At 43.4% G+C, this 17114-nt stretch overlaps 2 protein-coding genes across 2 annotated transcripts; one reads left to right on the forward strand and one right to left on the reverse strand.

Annotated features, from left to right (window-relative positions):
- The first annotated feature begins 821 nt into the window (after positions 1–821).
- On the forward strand, positions 822–3794 carry LOC109515112 (eukaryotic translation initiation factor 1). Its single transcript, XM_019868711.1, has 4 exons — positions 822–1050; positions 1738–1901; positions 3288–3389; positions 3467–3794. The coding sequence occupies exons 1-4, from the start codon at positions 1020–1022 to the stop codon at positions 3509–3511; spliced, it is 342 nt and encodes a 113-aa protein (XP_019724270.1). The 5' UTR covers positions 822–1019; the 3' UTR covers positions 3512–3794.
- A 4219-nt stretch (positions 3795–8013) lies between these two features.
- Positions 8014–16895, reverse strand: LOC109515111 (tryptase gamma-like). Its single transcript, XM_019868710.1, has 10 exons — positions 16789–16895; positions 14817–14837; positions 13534–13699; positions 12604–12866; positions 10646–10794; positions 10008–10284; positions 9553–9727; positions 8703–8956; positions 8492–8589; positions 8014–8356 (listed from the first exon to the last, which is right to left on the reverse strand). The coding sequence occupies exons 1-10, from the start codon at positions 16838–16840 to the stop codon at positions 8096–8098; spliced, it is 1716 nt and encodes a 571-aa protein (XP_019724269.1). The 5' UTR covers positions 16841–16895; the 3' UTR covers positions 8014–8095.
- Between the last annotated feature and the right edge of the window lie 219 nt (positions 16896–17114).

The raw sequence follows: 17114 nt of genomic DNA on the forward strand, positions 1-17114 counted from the left end.
CGCTCTTCCCCCAACAGTCTTTACCAACAAAACTGCACACTCAAGTTTGTGAGAAAGCTGGGTACCTACAGGTGCTGAGGTTGAGAGAAAAAGGCCCAAAGGTTGGAAGTACCATACTCATACAAATCTGGACTAAAGTGTCAATGTTTTACGTTACTGAGGCTGAAAGGGGAAAAAATACTTGTTGAAGAGGAAAAGTTTACACAACCTTATCAGAGCTGAATACTGCGTAATGGCCTGTGGCATTCATGAAGTCTTAATTTGAGTGTCCACGGGGGTCATTTGCATTGAAAAATTGTTGTAGATTTACTTCTTACGTTTAGCTTTTATTGTATTAATCATCCAACCACAAAATTATGGCGAGTGGAACTGCTGAGTGGATAGTAACCCTGGGAAACCGCTCGCCACTGTCTGGTAAGCAAAAAAAAAAAAAAAAAAGTTAATGGTAGTGTGTAAGAATTGCTTTTATAGATGTACTATTTGCAAAATTGTTGAAATTAAAACATGGATAATAGTATGTGTGACGTGGCTTTGAAACGTCCTACTGGGGTGGATTAGGACGGGAACGTCCCCATCACTGCCAGCCATGGTCAGTTCCCATCTGAGTTTCCGTCTTGAAATGGTTGTTTTACTATTTGTGTTTCGGCAACCGAGCTGCCATGAACTAAAGTAATCAAAAGTCACGTAATTTGAGTGTAACGTCAGTCTGTGCCTGAAGCGACATCCGATAGGAGTCGCTACTCTGATTCGTCAGATTTCCAACTACGTCACAGGAGTGGTGACGTTTATGGGCGGGTCTATAAAGGCTTGTTTTTCTCGCCGTTCGACATCTCCAGGCTCCATTTTGAGACAGCCTGTGTGGCAGTACAAGAAGGAAAAAAAAAAAAAAGCTAAGGTTAGCCCGGCCCGTCGTCCTTTCTTTAGGCCCGAACGCTACTAGCACAACCCGAAACCACTCAGCCGACGAAGTAACGCTCGCGAGCGAAGTTACTATCCGAAAGGAAAGCAAATCTTATCGTATGTCCGCTATCCAGAACCTCCAAACTTATGGTGAGTATTTGGGAGCGTCAGGGTGGGGGAAGGGCGAGAGATGTTTTTTTTTCTCACTGCCAATGTTAAAAGTAACGATGATTACCTTTTTTATTGTGCACTATTAGGTTTAAGATGATTTAGAGAATGCTTCAATTTATTACTGGCCCAGACTGAGTGATGTGATAGAATTGAACCGCGTTTAGCAGATTAGCTGTCTTGAGCTAATGGTCAACGCGGCCGCCATTTGGCCTCCAGGAAGCTATCAGCCTGGTAGCTTCTTATTCTTGACGTTTTCTTTGTCCCTTTTTCAAACGTAAACTTTTTGAAACATGGTTTGCATTTTATATACAATTTTACATTTCTAAAGCGCTAATTTAGAATGCCAGAAAAGTTCCCAGGAGGATAGGAAATACTCCATCGTAAATTATGACGTTTACTCATTTTCCTCAATGAACTTTGGCATTGTCCGTTTTTTTCCCCTCGCTTTGTCTTCACTTAATGCTGAAAATCACGCCGCGAATGTCATACGTGGCCTGTTATTTTGGTAGCTCCTCCAAAGTGAAAGCGTGAAATTTAATATTTTAGTTTATTGGGCGGGTGGGGTGGAGCATGCGCAGACGTTGCGCAATTTGACCTTTATTACATTTCACGTGCCAGTCCAGTTACACAGGGTGTGAGAGTACTATTTTTTGTTTATTCCACCAGACCCCTTTGCTGATGCAACTAAGGGTGATGACTGCCTCCCAACTGGGAAAGAAGACTACATCCACATAAGAATCCAACAGCGGAACGGCAGGAAGACCCTCACGACTGTCCAGGGCATAGCCGCCGAGTATGACAAGAAGAAGCTAGTCAAGGCCTTCAAGAAGGTCCGAGTTTGTGTGTAATTTGGCACACATTTGCTGCTTTGGATTAGATTCAACTTTGTCAATTGGTCTCTAATACAAAGGAACGACAATGAAATGCATATTGCGTCTAACTCGACGGGCATAAAATTTGAATGGCACCATGGTTGTGTCACCTTTTACACACTATTAATTTGAAACAAGGCAGAAGTTTTATTCCTGCAAAATATATTTATGGTAACATGAGCAGGTTTAACTATATCACTTTGGTATTGGAAGAAAATTTAAATTAGATTCAGATTGAAGCAAAATAAATGTTGAATCAGGCGGTTAAGATTTAAAAAAAAAATCCAAATGTACTTCCAAGTTATATACAACTGGAATGTACTTGACTGGTTAAAAAAAGGATTGAAGCCTCGAACATGAGAAAGACTTGAATGGGGTTAGGTTAGTCTGTCCCATATGCCCCTCCCATACCCTTCAATGGAAATTGGCCCACCAGGATGGGTGGCTGATCAACTGCTCTGAACTTTTAGTATAATTTAATGTAATTTATCAATATTTTTGGGGGTGTAAACCCAATCTCATACACTGCAAAGATAAAATTCTAATATATTCTTGTAAACCACTGTAACCCAATGTAGTTTAAACACTCCAACACAAGGTGGCGTTTAATACTCAATGTAGTTTAGATTAAAATTTTATCTTCAGTGTTTAGAACACATACTTATTGAAATTAAAATTTCATCCAAAGTTAAATATGACTAAATTGCTTGCGAGAAAAAGCTCATGTTACATTTTTTGCTTTTGAAAGTTTAATTCAGTGGTTCTTTCACTTAATACTAGAGAATCCCATCTCCCATTAGTGGTAGAGCTCTTTATATCACTCAACCCCTGCAATTTGCTGTGGCTAGGGACTTGGTCCTTCCACAATGGCTGAAAATGAGAGTACAAAATACCACTATACAATTCCATTCTAAAGTATTTTGGGGCGAAAACCCATCGCTGGCGAGAGATAATAAAAGAAAGAGCAGCGGCCCTAGAACAGACCCTTGGCGCACACTGATAGGGCAGTCTAAGTGCGGAGTCTCAATACAATTGATTGTTAGATGTAGTTTCTTGATTGATGGGCACGATTTAAACAATTGGGTGACATGAGTGGAGAAATTCAAGTGTGTTAATCCACACACAAATACTTTGTGATCAATGGTGTTAAACAATCTCTTGAGATTGAAAAAAAATGTATCTAAAACCACTTTGGTCTAGGATACCTTGACATTTTTCCCCCCACAGTATATTGCTCCATTCGTACAATAGTTTTTTTATTTTTTAGCTAATATATCAGGGTTTAGTGCATGTATGATATGTCAACTTACATTGTATCCGATTGTTTGCCACTTGACCCAACAGAAGTTTGCTTGCAATGGGACCGTAATCGAGCACCCGGAGTATGGTGAAGTGATCCAACTTCAGGGGGATCAGCGCAAGCACATCTGCCAGTTTCTCATTGAGGTGAGTTGTCGTCTTCCTCCTCCAGGATCAAAGTGTTGACGTTTCACAGCTCACTCACTGTCTTGTCTCGGTTGTAGATTGACCTGGCCAAGGAGGAGCAGCTCAAAGTCCACGGCTTCTAGACACTATCGGCGGCCCCCTCACCTGGAAGACCATCATTTCCCTCACCCCCACCCTTCCCCTCATGTGCTGCTGTCACTCATCCTCCCCCACAGCTCCTAGCTAGCTAGGGTGAACAACAGGCTGTTCTAACATGGGACTATGTACCACCACTGCTTCCCTTGGTCACCTGGGGGCAGTCGTGTCGCGGCGTAGACTCGCCGAGACTCCACACAACATCCGCGATGAATGGTGATGACGTCTACATGTGCTTCCTCCTTCCCTGGGTTATTTCCTTTTTTTTTTCCTTTTTAGATCTCTGTGCCATGACAAAGAGGCACTGTTCATGTAACTTTTTTTTGTACTTTAATGTGTTTCAATAAAATGATGCGTCTCCATATGCTTGTTGAGTGGTGATTGAACAGGAAGGTTCCAGTTCGAGGCTGGCATTGATGGCTGTGTCCAGATTCACAGGTTACATCCCATTTTTTGGGCAGCATGATGTCACTTCTGGCGTGACTCGATGTGGTTTCCTAATTCTTGAAAGACAGTTTGCAGGCTGGATTTGCCTTAAAACACTTGTCATGAGCCTCCTTGGACTGCATGAATCCTGGAGAACTTGGTCTTAATGTGAAATTGGACACCATGTCTGGTCGACTGTCACGGAAAGTGGTGTCATGCGGCCTTTGGAGGACCCGATCTGAATTTGGACACGGCCATAGTTGCAGTTAAATGGAAAACATTTACTTTTTTTTTCCTTCAGGCTTATGTGCTCTGCAGATGACCTGGTTTAGAACTGCTTGTGACTCACTAAAGCATCCTTGAAATTTATCACGCAATTGAAACTCCTTGTAACCTATGCATTAATTAATTTTAAGAAGCTCCCCTATTAGACTCTCCTTGCCAAGCAAGTCAAGTACCGTACATTGTCCTGTACATCCTGATGTCGATTTTTGACTTTCGCAGCTTTTGAGCCTTCTCGCGAGCCGTCGGTCTCCAAGGCAACGCCATTGCCGCCATAGTTGTTGGCTGCGTAAAGGCAAAGCACACGACGGCGACACTCTTCTATTTATCCTTTTTGTAGTCCAGCGCGCCAAACATTCCATTCTACCTTCAGACGTTTTCTTTTCTTAGGAAGCTAGAGGCGGATCTGTTAAGTAAAATGGCGAAGAGGCTCAGTTTCGCCTGCTGCTAGCTTAAAAAAAACAGACGATTCAGTGAATCAATTGGAGTTTTCCCTCGACCGACGTACGAATGTTAACGTATTGCGCTCCATTTTGTTGTAGTTTGACGTCATAGCGGCCAAGCGAATTATGTTGTGTTTTGACAACGACTTTGCCACAAGGGCGAAGAGAAAAAGAGAGTGACGTCAGCCCACAAGAAGCTGTTTGCTCTTCAACTTCAACGTCAACTATTCGATAAGGTTTTGACAGCAGGTAAGCACGTGGGGCGTTGGGATTGGGAGCCACTCCCTATCCACGATTTATTAATGATCAATACAATTTCACGTAATTGGTCTGAAAGTTATTGACTTGCTACACAGTTTGTATTTTTAATTAACCGTCTGTTCTCGTGAAAAGCACAAGAATTAAAAGCTATTACTTGATGGAAATAATGGAGCAGTTGCCAGTCACTGTCAGGATACAGGGGTGACAGGGGTCTGACACCTGTGATCTAGACAAACAAGCATTTGTACTTGTGGACACTTTGTTTGTAGTGACAGGGATCTGACACCTATGATCTAGAGTCTAGATTCTAGACAAACAAGCATTTGTACTTGTGGACACTTTGTTTGTCTTAAATGAAACAAAAATGTTTAAAAAAAAAAAATCACCCCAGCAGAGGGACATGCCAATTCCTCACAGAAAGGCCCATGCCCAGATTGGAGTGTCCATCCTCAGGTGTGCAGGAGATGTGTTAACCACTTATCCACTTAGAGCAAAAAACATATGATGATGTGTTTGTGTTTGTTTAAATCGTCTTTTGTGGCAGTTGTCTACTTCTGTGAACTTATTTTCTTCTAAGCTGAAGTAGCCGAGTGACAGTAGCTCAGAGTGGTAACCATGACAACCCAGAAACCTCTGGAGACTTCCCTCCAAAATTAATTTCACATCAGAGGACACACAAGCAATCACGTGCAACTATAAACGTAAGCAGAGGAATCAGAAATGGAGGACGTATGATGATGACGATGTTTTGTTTTGTGACTGCAGGGAACCTGGACATGTGACCTTCATGCAGAGAATGAACGTAAGGAAAAAAAAATCACAATCATAAGTTTATTCCAGCGGTCCCTCTCAAACAGCTGTTTACAAAGTGCTTTGTAAGAACTGGAAAGCAAAAATGAAACTAGAGGTGCAACAATGAATTGATTAATTAACAACTAATCCATTTTCACATTAATCAAAAAAACGGTTGAACAGTTACCGGCCAAATGAGTAACTAAATCATAATGTATGTTTGTGCTAAACGGATCCTCGTTGTGAAAAAAAGAAAAAGAAAGCAAAAATATGACGTCTCATCAAGTGAGACTAATAGCGCCCATGGTAAGTCAGCATGACGCCTCTCTGAACATCTTTTGGTCTTCCCGCTCAGGTTGTTCCTGTTTTGGGTTTGGCCGTCCCCCTGCCTGCCATCATCATGGCCGGCGTCACGCTCTACATGTTGCTGCTGGCCCTCATCCTCTGGATACGATTTTGCCTAAAGGTGTGTGTGTGGGGGAGGGTTGCCCACAAACAAACAAAACAAACTAAGCAGCTAGTAAATCGAGCAACACCTTGCGGCTTTGTGTTGTAGGAGCGCTGTCCGCTGACGTGCGGCTCATGCTGTCCCAGCTTCTCCGTGTGGGATAGCTGCTTCCGTCTGGCGCAGTCGTGCGACTGTCAGCCGCCTACGCTGCGCTCGTGTCTGAGGGACATCGCATCGCCGCCCCCGGTGAGAGTCCGCGCAAAATGTTGTTCACATCTGCAGGGGGCGTGCGGTGGCCGGAGGATGGATTTGCGGGCATGTGGAATGGGGATGTGGAAAAAGTTCCATCTGTTAACCCCCTAACTGCCCCCCCAATCGACAAATTATCTTCGGGTGGCATTCATGATGCTTTGTGCACGCAAGTGTCCCAAAATATTAACCCTTTCATGTAGTGACCACGGTCTCTGAAAGGGTTAACGTTGGGGCCTGCAAAATAATGAGGAAGGTACTTATTTATTTATTATTTTGCAGAACAAAAGGTGGATCATGACGTTCCAAAAATAAAGTTGTTTTTTTTGAAACACTTGATAACGTGACTTTCTCCAAGTGTTAAACTTATTACTGTAATGGAGCCTGGAGTGGACCTCGCTTTTTGTGAATCAAAGAGCAAAAATCTGCAAATAATAGATGAGCATTACAGTATAGCCGAATATGGGAAAACAAACAATTCAGATATGAATTTGTTCTGATAACATTTTGATTTGTTTTCCAGAAAAAATTTCAACTTAAGTGTGTTCCACACATGCAAAGGTGACTGAGGATGGTGCTTGACGATTGTGTTTGCAGTGTTTGCAGTGTTCCAGGTGGGACTGCGCTTGCACGTGTCAGCCCCCGGAGTGCGAGTCGTGCAACTGTCTGTGCTTCGAGATCCGCATCAAGTAGTCGCGCACCACACTCCAAACACGCCGGACGTTTTCCAGAACATCATTCAACACAATGGGACTCAATACTGTTGTTCGAGGAATGTTTCCAACTCAACAGTGCAAAGGACGTTTTAGCTGAAATGGACTGACGAGCAAAAGCACGCCAACGCGCCATCTTCGTCTGGATTTGCTAAACTCAGGATGTCCCGCTGGGGTCCTCACGAGGGTGCCATTGAGTTTGTTATCTTTGATCCTTTGAACACTTTGACTCATATCAAAGTTTTTATTTTTTTACACTTGACATTCAACCGTACAATGTTAATAAATGTGACTTTTTTTTCTTTGACTATATTCTAGTGAAGTTTATTCGTACAGACCTTAAACACAAAAGACTTTCAAAGAGTTTGATGGGCCCACTGTAGACAAAGATTAGCAGTATCACCTAACATATAAATAATTCTTGATGTGTATTTGGTTGTGTGACTCGATGCTAGCTGAGAAGTTAAAACAAAAAGAAGTGTTTTGGGTTGGGCAATGTGGGAGAAAACCCACGCAGGCACAGGGGAGACCAGAACCGGAATCAAACCCTGCACCTCTGCACTGTGAAGCCAACATGCTTAACTGTCAACCACTGGGCCGCACATAAATAATTGAATTGAACACAACTTTATTGTCAAATCTATTGTAAATATAAATTTCTTCCCTCTCAACATAAAACAACAACAAAACAGCATAAAACACAAAACAAAATAAATGTTTTCACAAAATCTTTAAAAAATAATAATCAAGGTGAAGCACTTATTTTCACATTTTCTGTGAAAGACAATCCCCCCACCCCGACATTATTTCTGTGCAAGTTTAAATTAATATATAAATTAATGCTGAGAGAAAAAGGAATTTATAAGCTTGCTTGGTATTCGCATAAATCATCTAAGTAGTTAAACCGGAATTCACATTGCGGTTGGGACACTTGGCAGGGATCAATTGCCGTTTCATTCAGTGGCACATCATCAGTAGGACAACTTGCAAGCCCGTGCCGAACACCAGGAGCTGGCTGAGGAGGGGCGGCGTCGCTGAGCTGGAGTTGGTGGGGGACAACACCTCCCCCACCTCCGTCATCAGGAAGTTGCTGAAGCCACTGAGTCTGGGCAAGACAGTCAGTTGATCGTTTTGTACTGTATGGTTGGTGGTCTTCAGCACCGCCACCTGATACCAAAAGCCCCCGAGCTGGCACATCAATGGCCCGCTAAAGTTTCTCTGCATGGATGCAAGTCACAAGATAGGAAGTCACAGTCTTACCATAAAAATATTGTACGTTACAAAATGAGTCAGAAGTGTTGAAAAGCCAGTATAGATGTGCAATGTGAAAGTGGCAGAAGCAGTAAAGGTCACCTGGTCCAGTGGCAAATGATTGATACAAATGTTCTCAGTGGACGACACATTCCCACAGTCCTGCAGTGATGTCGGGACCTCATTCAAGGACTGCGCCACTAAAGTTTGAAACAGGAAAAAGAATGACTGAAAAAAAAATGCAAGGGGGTGACGACATGACGCATACTTGGAATCGAACCGATTCAAAGATAATTTCAAGTCGTGCACATGCCTCCTCCTTGGCTCGCACTCCATCCGACAGCCCAGCAGATGAAGCCAGTGGTGAAGATCTGGCCATTGTCAATGCAGATTGGCCAGATGAAGTTTGACAGCTGCGGCCAGTATTCCAGTTGCAAGACCGCCACATTCGGATCTGACCGTCCGCTGGTTCTAATAGCGATCACTCCCACCGCCGTCTCAGAACTGTTGGAGTCACTCTGATTCACGGGACTCAGGAAGACAGTCCACTTAGACACTGTGCTGGACCTGCAAAGCACAAACCCATCTCAAGCATACGACAAGACTGTCTCGGAGTTGTCAGAGGTGGGAGTTGAAACGCCTTCTGACAGAGGACTCGGCCAGAAATTCCCAGGAGGCCTTCACATTACACTTGAGTCTGCCAGGTTGGACCGTTATCCTCCTACACCATCAGACCCATCAAACCACACATCCTTACCCAAGTGTCCAAGACATGCAGCCCCAACTATCTATATATCATAAACTCTGGACATTGCACACCAACTCTCGAGCCAACTCTTGTAGCTGGAGAGCAGACTGCCTTCTGCCACCTCCCAGGTCGCTTTAGCCCCTCCCACAGGTGGTGAGCCCACGTGAACGGATAAACATGCAAAACAGCAAGACTCAGATGTAGGCGCAGGAAGCTTTCTGGACTGCTTCTACACACAATTTGAGGAAGTCCACACCTATTCATGGAAGCATGAAGACACCACTGGCAGAGAGCAACCGGTCAACTTAGCACAAGGGTGCATCAGTCGGGTCTCATAGAATCTCTGTCCAGCCTGTTTCAGATGTTTCCTTTGTCTCATTGGAACCTTTGTCAATATGCTGATTTGTCGCCTTACCGTGCGATGCACTCTGCACTGGTAAGCACGGTGTCCTGCGCCACCAACGTGCCGCTACATGCGTAAGTTTCGTTCCAATACAGACGGGCCAGCCAGGGCCAGTCGCCCGCCGCGGCAGACGCCGACCCGGAACCCGATTGGCGCTCATTCAGTGGGGCGAACCCGCACACCACCGCTGCATAAAACACGGGAAGAATATTGACAGTTTTTAAGCACTAGTTTTTGAACACTTGAAATTTACTGAAATGTATTGGAGTTCATTTACAGTCTCCCAGCATAAGTAATTGTGTTTTTCTAATTCACAGTTTCCAACGAAGTCAAAGTCATTTAGCACACGGCAATTGAGAATTTAGGTTTAAGCCAACGTACGATTCTGCCCCCCCGAGACAATTTTCACTTTTCCACAAACTTAATACTTATATTGTGTAAACATTGTAGTGTGTGACGCTGCTCACGTGGGGGCACGCCGGCACTGATGGGCGTCCCAGAAGTGGTCGGTATCGCGTCGTCACAGCTAACCTCCAGGTCTGGGTCAGTTCCCGGGGACGTGAAGGTGACGAACCCTGGCAAGTTGTCGTTGCCAGTATAGTTGCTGATCCAATCCTGGTACTGCGACACCCGTGCGTAGACCCCTGGTAACTTTGGCCTGGCGCAACCTTGTCCGAAGCTTACCAACCCACTCTGGATCCATTTGGAACCTTGCTTGCTCACCATTGGACTGCCAGAATCACCCTGTGGAGCACCGCGGTCATCTTGTTAGCAAAAACCACAGTGCATCTTGAAAAGTAGTCAACAACAATCAAATCTAGGTCCATTAATGCATTGTGTCGAAACCGAAGAAAATATTTTCTGTTTCTGGGGTAATTTTTTTAAATTTGCGTCAAAAGACAAATTCATGGGTTGTGGTGCCAAGATGTCTTTTATAAAGGTCATCACAACAAGAATCAAAAACGTTTCTTTCTGAAAGCCAGTTCCCAGGAATTCGATTCCTAAGAAGTGGTTGTGTGGTCTGCCGATTCTGATTAAAAATCCCCAATGTTTCCCTTCCGTATGAATGGCGCTATCACCCAAAAACGTAATGCCAACAAGTCACCTGACAGGCGTCCTTTCCTCCCTCCCTCAGACCCGCACAAATCATGTTGTCTGTGATTTTTCTCAGCGATTTGAAGTCACAACCGCACTGGCGATTCCCCACCACGGAAACTTTGACTTCCATCAGGTTCTTGGGGCTCGGTAGAGGAACTGTAAGCATAACAACCACCACCACGACAACTGTCACCGTGGCATAAAAGGAGTACCATTTGAAAACATAAAAGACAATATGGAGTCAAACAAGATTAGACTGGCCTTTCAAATTATTGGCACCCCTGTTTAAAATGTTTTTTTAGCTTTAAATAGATTCAGTTGTTTTTTAAATTACATTGCACCGGGATATATATACAGAAAGTGGGCCCTATCTCGAAATCATACAGCAACCTGGATCCTCTCTGCTTTAGCCCACTCCACAGCTTTTCAGTGGGGTTCAGTTCTAGGGACTGACATGGTTGCCAGCCAATCCCAGGGCACACCTAGACGAACAAACATTCACACTCACATTTACACCTAGGGACAATTTAGAGTGTTCCATTCACCTGCCGTGCATGCTTTTTGGAATGTGGGAGTAAACCGGAGTACTCGGAGAAAACCCACACAAGCCTGGAGCCATGGATAACATGCAAACCCCACACAGATAGGCCAGGGGCGGATTCAAACCCCGCATCGCTGGACGGTGAGGCAGACATGCTCACCATTCTACTACCGAAACCTAATTGTGAAAGGCCTAAATGAAGGGTGGTGAACTATTGTGTTGGAATTTTTAGAATTGCAAACATTCATGCCTATTATTAAGGCATTTCTCAAGACAATTGTCATGGAATTCAATTCATTTCACCTCATACCTTTCATTACCTCATGAGACACGGCATAAGTGTTCATTTCCATGCCACAGTTCTTTCCTTTTGTGTCATGTGACCGCTGCACAAGCGTTTTCCAAAAAGTTAAATAAGTGAAATGTATTGTACGTCAAAGACAATTCGTAGTCAAGACAAATGTGTTCGATTTTTCAAGGACCTAAGACTTCATGTACAATTTAAAGTTTTCAACAAAGCTAATATACTGTATTGGTTTTATTGTGAACACCGGCAACTCGCGGCTCTTTAGCGCCACCCTACTGGCTCCCTGGAGCTTTTTCAAAAATGTTTCAAAATGGAAAAAGATGTATATTTTTTTTAATATGATTTCTGTAGGAGGACAAATACGACACAAACATTCCTAACAATATCCAATGTGGTAAAATGTGTGGAATAAATATTACATTTCAACATTTCTGTCAACGAAGATTTGCGTCATAGCCTGCGACACACGTTTCTATTAGCAAGGTGGGATGCTAGCCAGGTGGCTGTTGTAAAAAAAAAAAAAACACGTTTCGTGTTCAATTCGCCGAGGATAGTGGCGAAGAATGGGAATCTGGAGTCCCGAGAGAAGCATTTTTAAACGGTACATGTGAGCTACGATAGTTAACACGCGTCATGGGACGCAAAAGTGCGTCCCATGACTCGTTCATCTTAGCCGCCGTTATAGCTGTTGCTCATTATGGCGTCCGTGTGTAAGTGCGCGCGTGTGCGGTAACGGGTTGATCGAAAAGTAGATCTTTGGTCAGAAAAGGTTGGGCACCCCCGCTCTCCAGAACGCACTGCAGGGGGGAAACATATAATCACGAAGGCTCATTGTGTATTTGTAGCCAACTTAGTCAATTTGATTGTAGACTAATGTAGCTAATATAGATACATACGGCAGGTGTCGCTTTTATCATAAGGCTTTTATTGTTTTGCGGCTCCAGACTTAATGGTTTTTCGTTTTTTTGGTCCAATATGGCTCTTTCAACATTTTGGGTTGCCGACCTCTGGTTTAAATCTATATTGTTTTTTCATTAGGTCAATATATACTACATTTTGAATTCGATAAGGGTGCTTATGATTTTTTTCCATGATTGCACGGCACTAGTGGACTGACCTCCTTCGCCTATTTTCCCCCAGCCGGTGACCCAGCTCTCGATTCCGGTGAGGAAGGTGCTTCCGTTGGCGGCCAGGCAGACGGGCCCAATGAAGTCATTGAAGGGTACAGGCGAGGACAGCTTCACCAGCGCCACATCATTGTCGTAGCTGATTGGGTTGTAGTTGGGGTGATAGATGACCTCGACAATGCTGCGGCTTACATTGTTCGGATTGGAACCCTCCAAGCTCTGAAGACCCAAAACCGCCGTGATAGGTATGTTTCTGTACACACACACACACACACACACACACACACACATATATATATGGTACTTGGAGGGCAAAGTTTGAGAGAACCACTGGCTTAGCTGAAACGAAACACCATGACAGTATTATAAGATAAGATAAGATAAGAAAACCTTTATTAGTCTCGCAATGGAGAAATTCCCAATTCACAGCAGCAAAGTTATGAAAGGAAGAAGTAGAACAACAAAATATAGGAGCTGCTGGAAAGGCAGCCACTCTCGCGGCGCCATTTTGAAGTCAAAATAACAAAAATAACACAACACAACATGGGATGCATTCTCACATTGCCATCCTGATATGTTTTATCACACCTTTAGCGTGTTAGCATTGGAGTGATTCAGTTTGAAAATCTTAGCCTAACAACGGGCAGAATGTAAAATGTTCACGTTGCCCAAGCGCATTCTCTATTCACATTGCTGTCTTGCTACATATTACCATATCAACTCTTAGCATTTGAACTTTTGTCTTTCTAAATTATACTGATGACCATAGGGCAAGATGTGTGATTATTGTGCCTCAGCGCTTTCGCTCTTCACCATCCAATGGGATTTTGGGGTAGTTTTGTCAGCATTCATTGGAATCAGCATTATGAGGGCATCCTTTGTCAAGAGACCAGAAATTGCAAAAGAGAGATTTGAACTACCTGATGAAGCAGTGTGCGGCCGACAGCAGCCACTCGCTGTTGATGAGCGACGCCCCGCAGAAGTATTTCCCCGTATCAAACTGCAGGCTGGCCTGCCAGGGCCAGTCACCCAGGGAAGCTTCCTGACCCCCTACAATGCGATTGTTAAGCACGGCCCGCCCGCACACTGAAAACACACACAAAGACACATGAGCTGAGAAGTGGGCTAACATCCCAGCCCCCGGACGATGTTTTTTGGGGGGGGGAGAACAGACTTGGAGCCAGCTCGTTTGGAGATGAAATGAACCAAAAGTATTCACAAAATGGATCACCCCAGTGATTTTCTATGTGCAATACATTAATTTTCATCCAATTTTTGTAATGTGCAGACAATTTCAAATGATTCTGTAGTGTCTTACATTAATATGAAATATACTGTTGTGGATTAAAGCCACCTTCTTGTTATTACTGAACACTTGAGCCCACTACGGTCCAGTGTTTTTAATGTTGGTCACGTTATGCTACTTGGAAGGCCAAGTATTTTTTAGCTGCTGCTTCGTGTCAAAATTTGACAACCACTAGTTTAGGGTCATTTTATGCCAAGTCACTTAAAAAAAAAAAAAAAAAAAAAAAACGGTTAGAAAAGCGTAACCAAGCTGATTTGATTTTAATTAAACTTGCCAAACTTGATAGTGACGGCACGGCAGTAAATTTCAAATTTCAGTTCAATGAAAGCAGTGATTTGGGAGCTACAGCCCATGAAATTTTAATTTTAAAAAGGGGCATGGCCACCTTCTTTTGAACCCTTGCATCTCAGGAACAACTTCAATATGACTGTGACGAAGTCAGTGCCTCACCTGCCCTGAACCTCACCACATGTCACTGATCAGTTTCGTCTGAGTGTTTTTTTAGGTGCTACTAACTTTTAAATACTTCTCCTACTCGTCTGCTGCTTTATGAATAGCCGTCACCTCATATCTTGTCGATGTGTCCTTCCTGTAGTTGGTTGATGGCTGTCTCACAAGGGAGGCAGCCATTACCTGCTGTGTTTGGGCACAATGCTTTTGGCATAAGTAACAGTATACCTGAGCCAGGTAAATTATTTTAACCACTGCCGGAGGCAGCTGGAGTTTTACACTGCGTTGAGCGATATCAATCAAAATTAGCTGGAGGCGGCCGTCGCGTAGTTATTAAACGCAGGAAAAACTCTGCGTGCGCTGCTACGCTGTAAAATTATGCTAAAGCAAATGGCATAAAATGATTCAGCACATGAAGGCAAGGAAGGAAGGAAGGCTGCAACTCACCATCTGGTTGCGCTGCACATTCTGAACATGAAAAAGACAAAAAGAAAAATTCCAGTTGTCATTCCAGCATGTTGACAATTCGTAAGCTGTACATGCTAATTATTCAGTCATCAATCACTTGTCCCTTCAACAGTGCTACACAACCGTTACGGAAAACAATCTGTCAGCCTATTTTTTTTTTTTTTGTATCAGACAAATATTTACATTTTAGAACTTCAGATTTCGTTTTAGTTTGGAACAGATTGCACATTGTTGATTATTGTACATGAAACACTCAAATGAAAGCTATGTTAAGAATCAAGAAGACAGAAGATGAAAATTAAATATATTTAAGGTAAGCGGAAGGAGAAACAAAAATGTGCAAACTGCGGTTCGTCAAGTTGAGCTCTTGTTTTATCATTTTAGTTTCCCGGTTGTTGTCTGACTGGTTTTGATGGTGCCGTTTTTCAGAAACTTGACAGTGACAATAAATGTTTGTCGTGTGGGCCCCTTGGGCATTGGCAAGGTTGCACAACTTGTAAAGAGACAGGAAGCTCTGAGAAAAAGAAAAAAAAAATCCCCATCGCGTGATTAGGGAGTAATTGATCATTCTAACCTTGTTGTTAATGACCATATATGGTCTTCTCTGTAAAAAAAATCCTGTGATAATAATTAAAGAGTCAGGAATGAGTGAATGATTCCAAATGCAGTGGATAATTTCACTCATTCTTGACTCTAATAATGAAATAACTTTTTGAAAACTCCCATATCACTAGAATGGGAATTTTAGAGCGGGAGCTATCAAGGTCCACTATAGTCAAATCCTTCTATATAGGGTATGTCTATGTTGATACGGTGTACAAAGAGTCGTTTTGGTTGAAAGATAATTTTTGGCTTTATTTTCTCAGCCCCAAAAGTTAAGGAAAAAAAAACCCAGCCTGATTTCAGTTTGACCGATCCACACCAAATTGGCTAGGCATGCCTATCATGACAGTCTGAATTTGAACAGGAAGTTGGCCATTTTTGGTTAGAAGCAACCAAATTCACCAAGTTCCTTCGTTAGCATCTCTGGGTGAATTCAACTCCTGAAACGACTTTAGGCTGATCCATACGATAAATGGGGGGACTTGTCCATCATGGGAGGACGCACAAAAAGGTGACAAGAGCCCATGTCTGCCATTTTAGCCATAAAAAAAAATCTGACCCTGATACTACTCTATCATGACAGGAAACACCCCAAAAAGAAGTCTTCAGGACCCATCCCCGAAATGGCCTATTTTGGCAGAATTCCTTCATTACATCAATTTGACGGCTCAATATGAGATTTTTTGTGGACAGGTTTACCATGACCGGCCGGACACATGGAAAAAGCCTTCAGGACCCATCTGTGAATTTAAACAGGAAGTCGGGTATTTGGGTGAGAAGAGGCCGATTTTGGCCAAATTCCTTAGTTAGCTGAAGCAGATTTGTTTGGATGGCACCAAATTTTGATGATTTGATGATTTTGAAGATTCTCTGGCAAACTCGCCCTTGTGTGGGTTTTCTCCGGTTACTCTGGCAAACATGCCAAATCCACACGGGAAGGCACCACACCACCATTTCTATAGATGAATGTTCCAAGTTCGGTTATTCAGAAGTCATCCAAAAGGAAAGGATGACGATTGTGGAGCAATTTCTGGACTATCCTTAACCGCACAATTCTACAAAGTCGAATCCATGGACGAACAACCCTCCGCGTTCACACTGACACCTACGGACAGTTTGGAGTGTTCAATCAGCTTGCCATGGATGTTTTTGGAATGTGGGAGGAAACCGGAGGACCCGGAGAAAACCCACGCAGGCCCGGGGAGAATATGCAAACTCCACCCAGGTAAGCCCAAGCCGGAATCGAACCCTGCACCTCTCGACTGTGAGGTCGACGCGCTCAATGCTCGGCTACCGGGCCGCTGGAAATATCGTTTTCTTACAAAAAAAAAAAGAGTAAATATCTGACCTGTGACCAGCAGCAGTAGAAGCATTGCGTTCGTTAACGTGAGCTTGTCCATCACTTCCAAGTGCAAAGATGGCTTAGCCCAAACTCAACCACCTAAAAGTATATATAGAAAAATGACACGCCCACACACAAAGGCACGACACCTCCTTCACCTGATGCACTTTTCCCCTGGCCACGCCCAGAAATCCTTCTGCGACGTGTAGTCCAGACAGATCGAGAGGACGTTGTGGTTCAGCATGCAAACAAGCAGTGACATTTCCCATTGTCTTCAACTTGCAAGTTTTGCCTTTGAGAAAAACTTGAAGAATGACATTGCTGGTCCGCCC

Source organism: Hippocampus comes, unplaced genomic scaffold (assembly GCF_001891065.2).
Source record: "Hippocampus comes isolate QL1 unplaced genomic scaffold, H_comes_QL1_v1.1 scaffold1177, whole genome shotgun sequence".
NCBI lineage: Eukaryota > Metazoa > Chordata > Actinopteri > Syngnathiformes > Syngnathidae > Hippocampus > Hippocampus comes.

What these genes read in the sequence shown, in the direction of transcription:
- LOC109515112 (XM_019868711.1), top strand. Translation starts at nt 1,020, where the DNA reads ATGTCCGCTATCCAGAACCTCCAAACTTATG. An exon ending in CCAGAACCTCCAAACTTATG is followed by an intron (nt 1,051 to 1,737) that starts GTGAGTATTTGG and finishes TTATTCCACCAG; the next exon opens with ACCCCTTTGCTGATGCAACT. An exon ending in TAGTCAAGGCCTTCAAGAAG is followed by an intron (nt 1,902 to 3,287) that starts GTCCGAGTTTGT and finishes TTGACCCAACAG; the next exon opens with AAGTTTGCTTGCAATGGGAC.
- LOC109515111 (XM_019868710.1), bottom strand. Translation starts at nt 16,840, where the DNA reads ATGGACAAGCTCACGTTAACGAACGCAATGCTTCTACTGCTGCTGGTC. An exon ending in TCTACTGCTGCTGGTCACAG is followed by an intron (nt 14,838 to 16,788) that starts GTCAGATATTTA and finishes TTTCATGTTCAG; the next exon opens with AATGTGCAGCGCAACCAGAT. An exon ending in GCCGCACACTGCTTCATCAG is followed by an intron (nt 12,867 to 13,533) that starts GTAGTTCAAATC and finishes GTGTGTGTACAG; the next exon opens with AAACATACCTATCACGGCGG.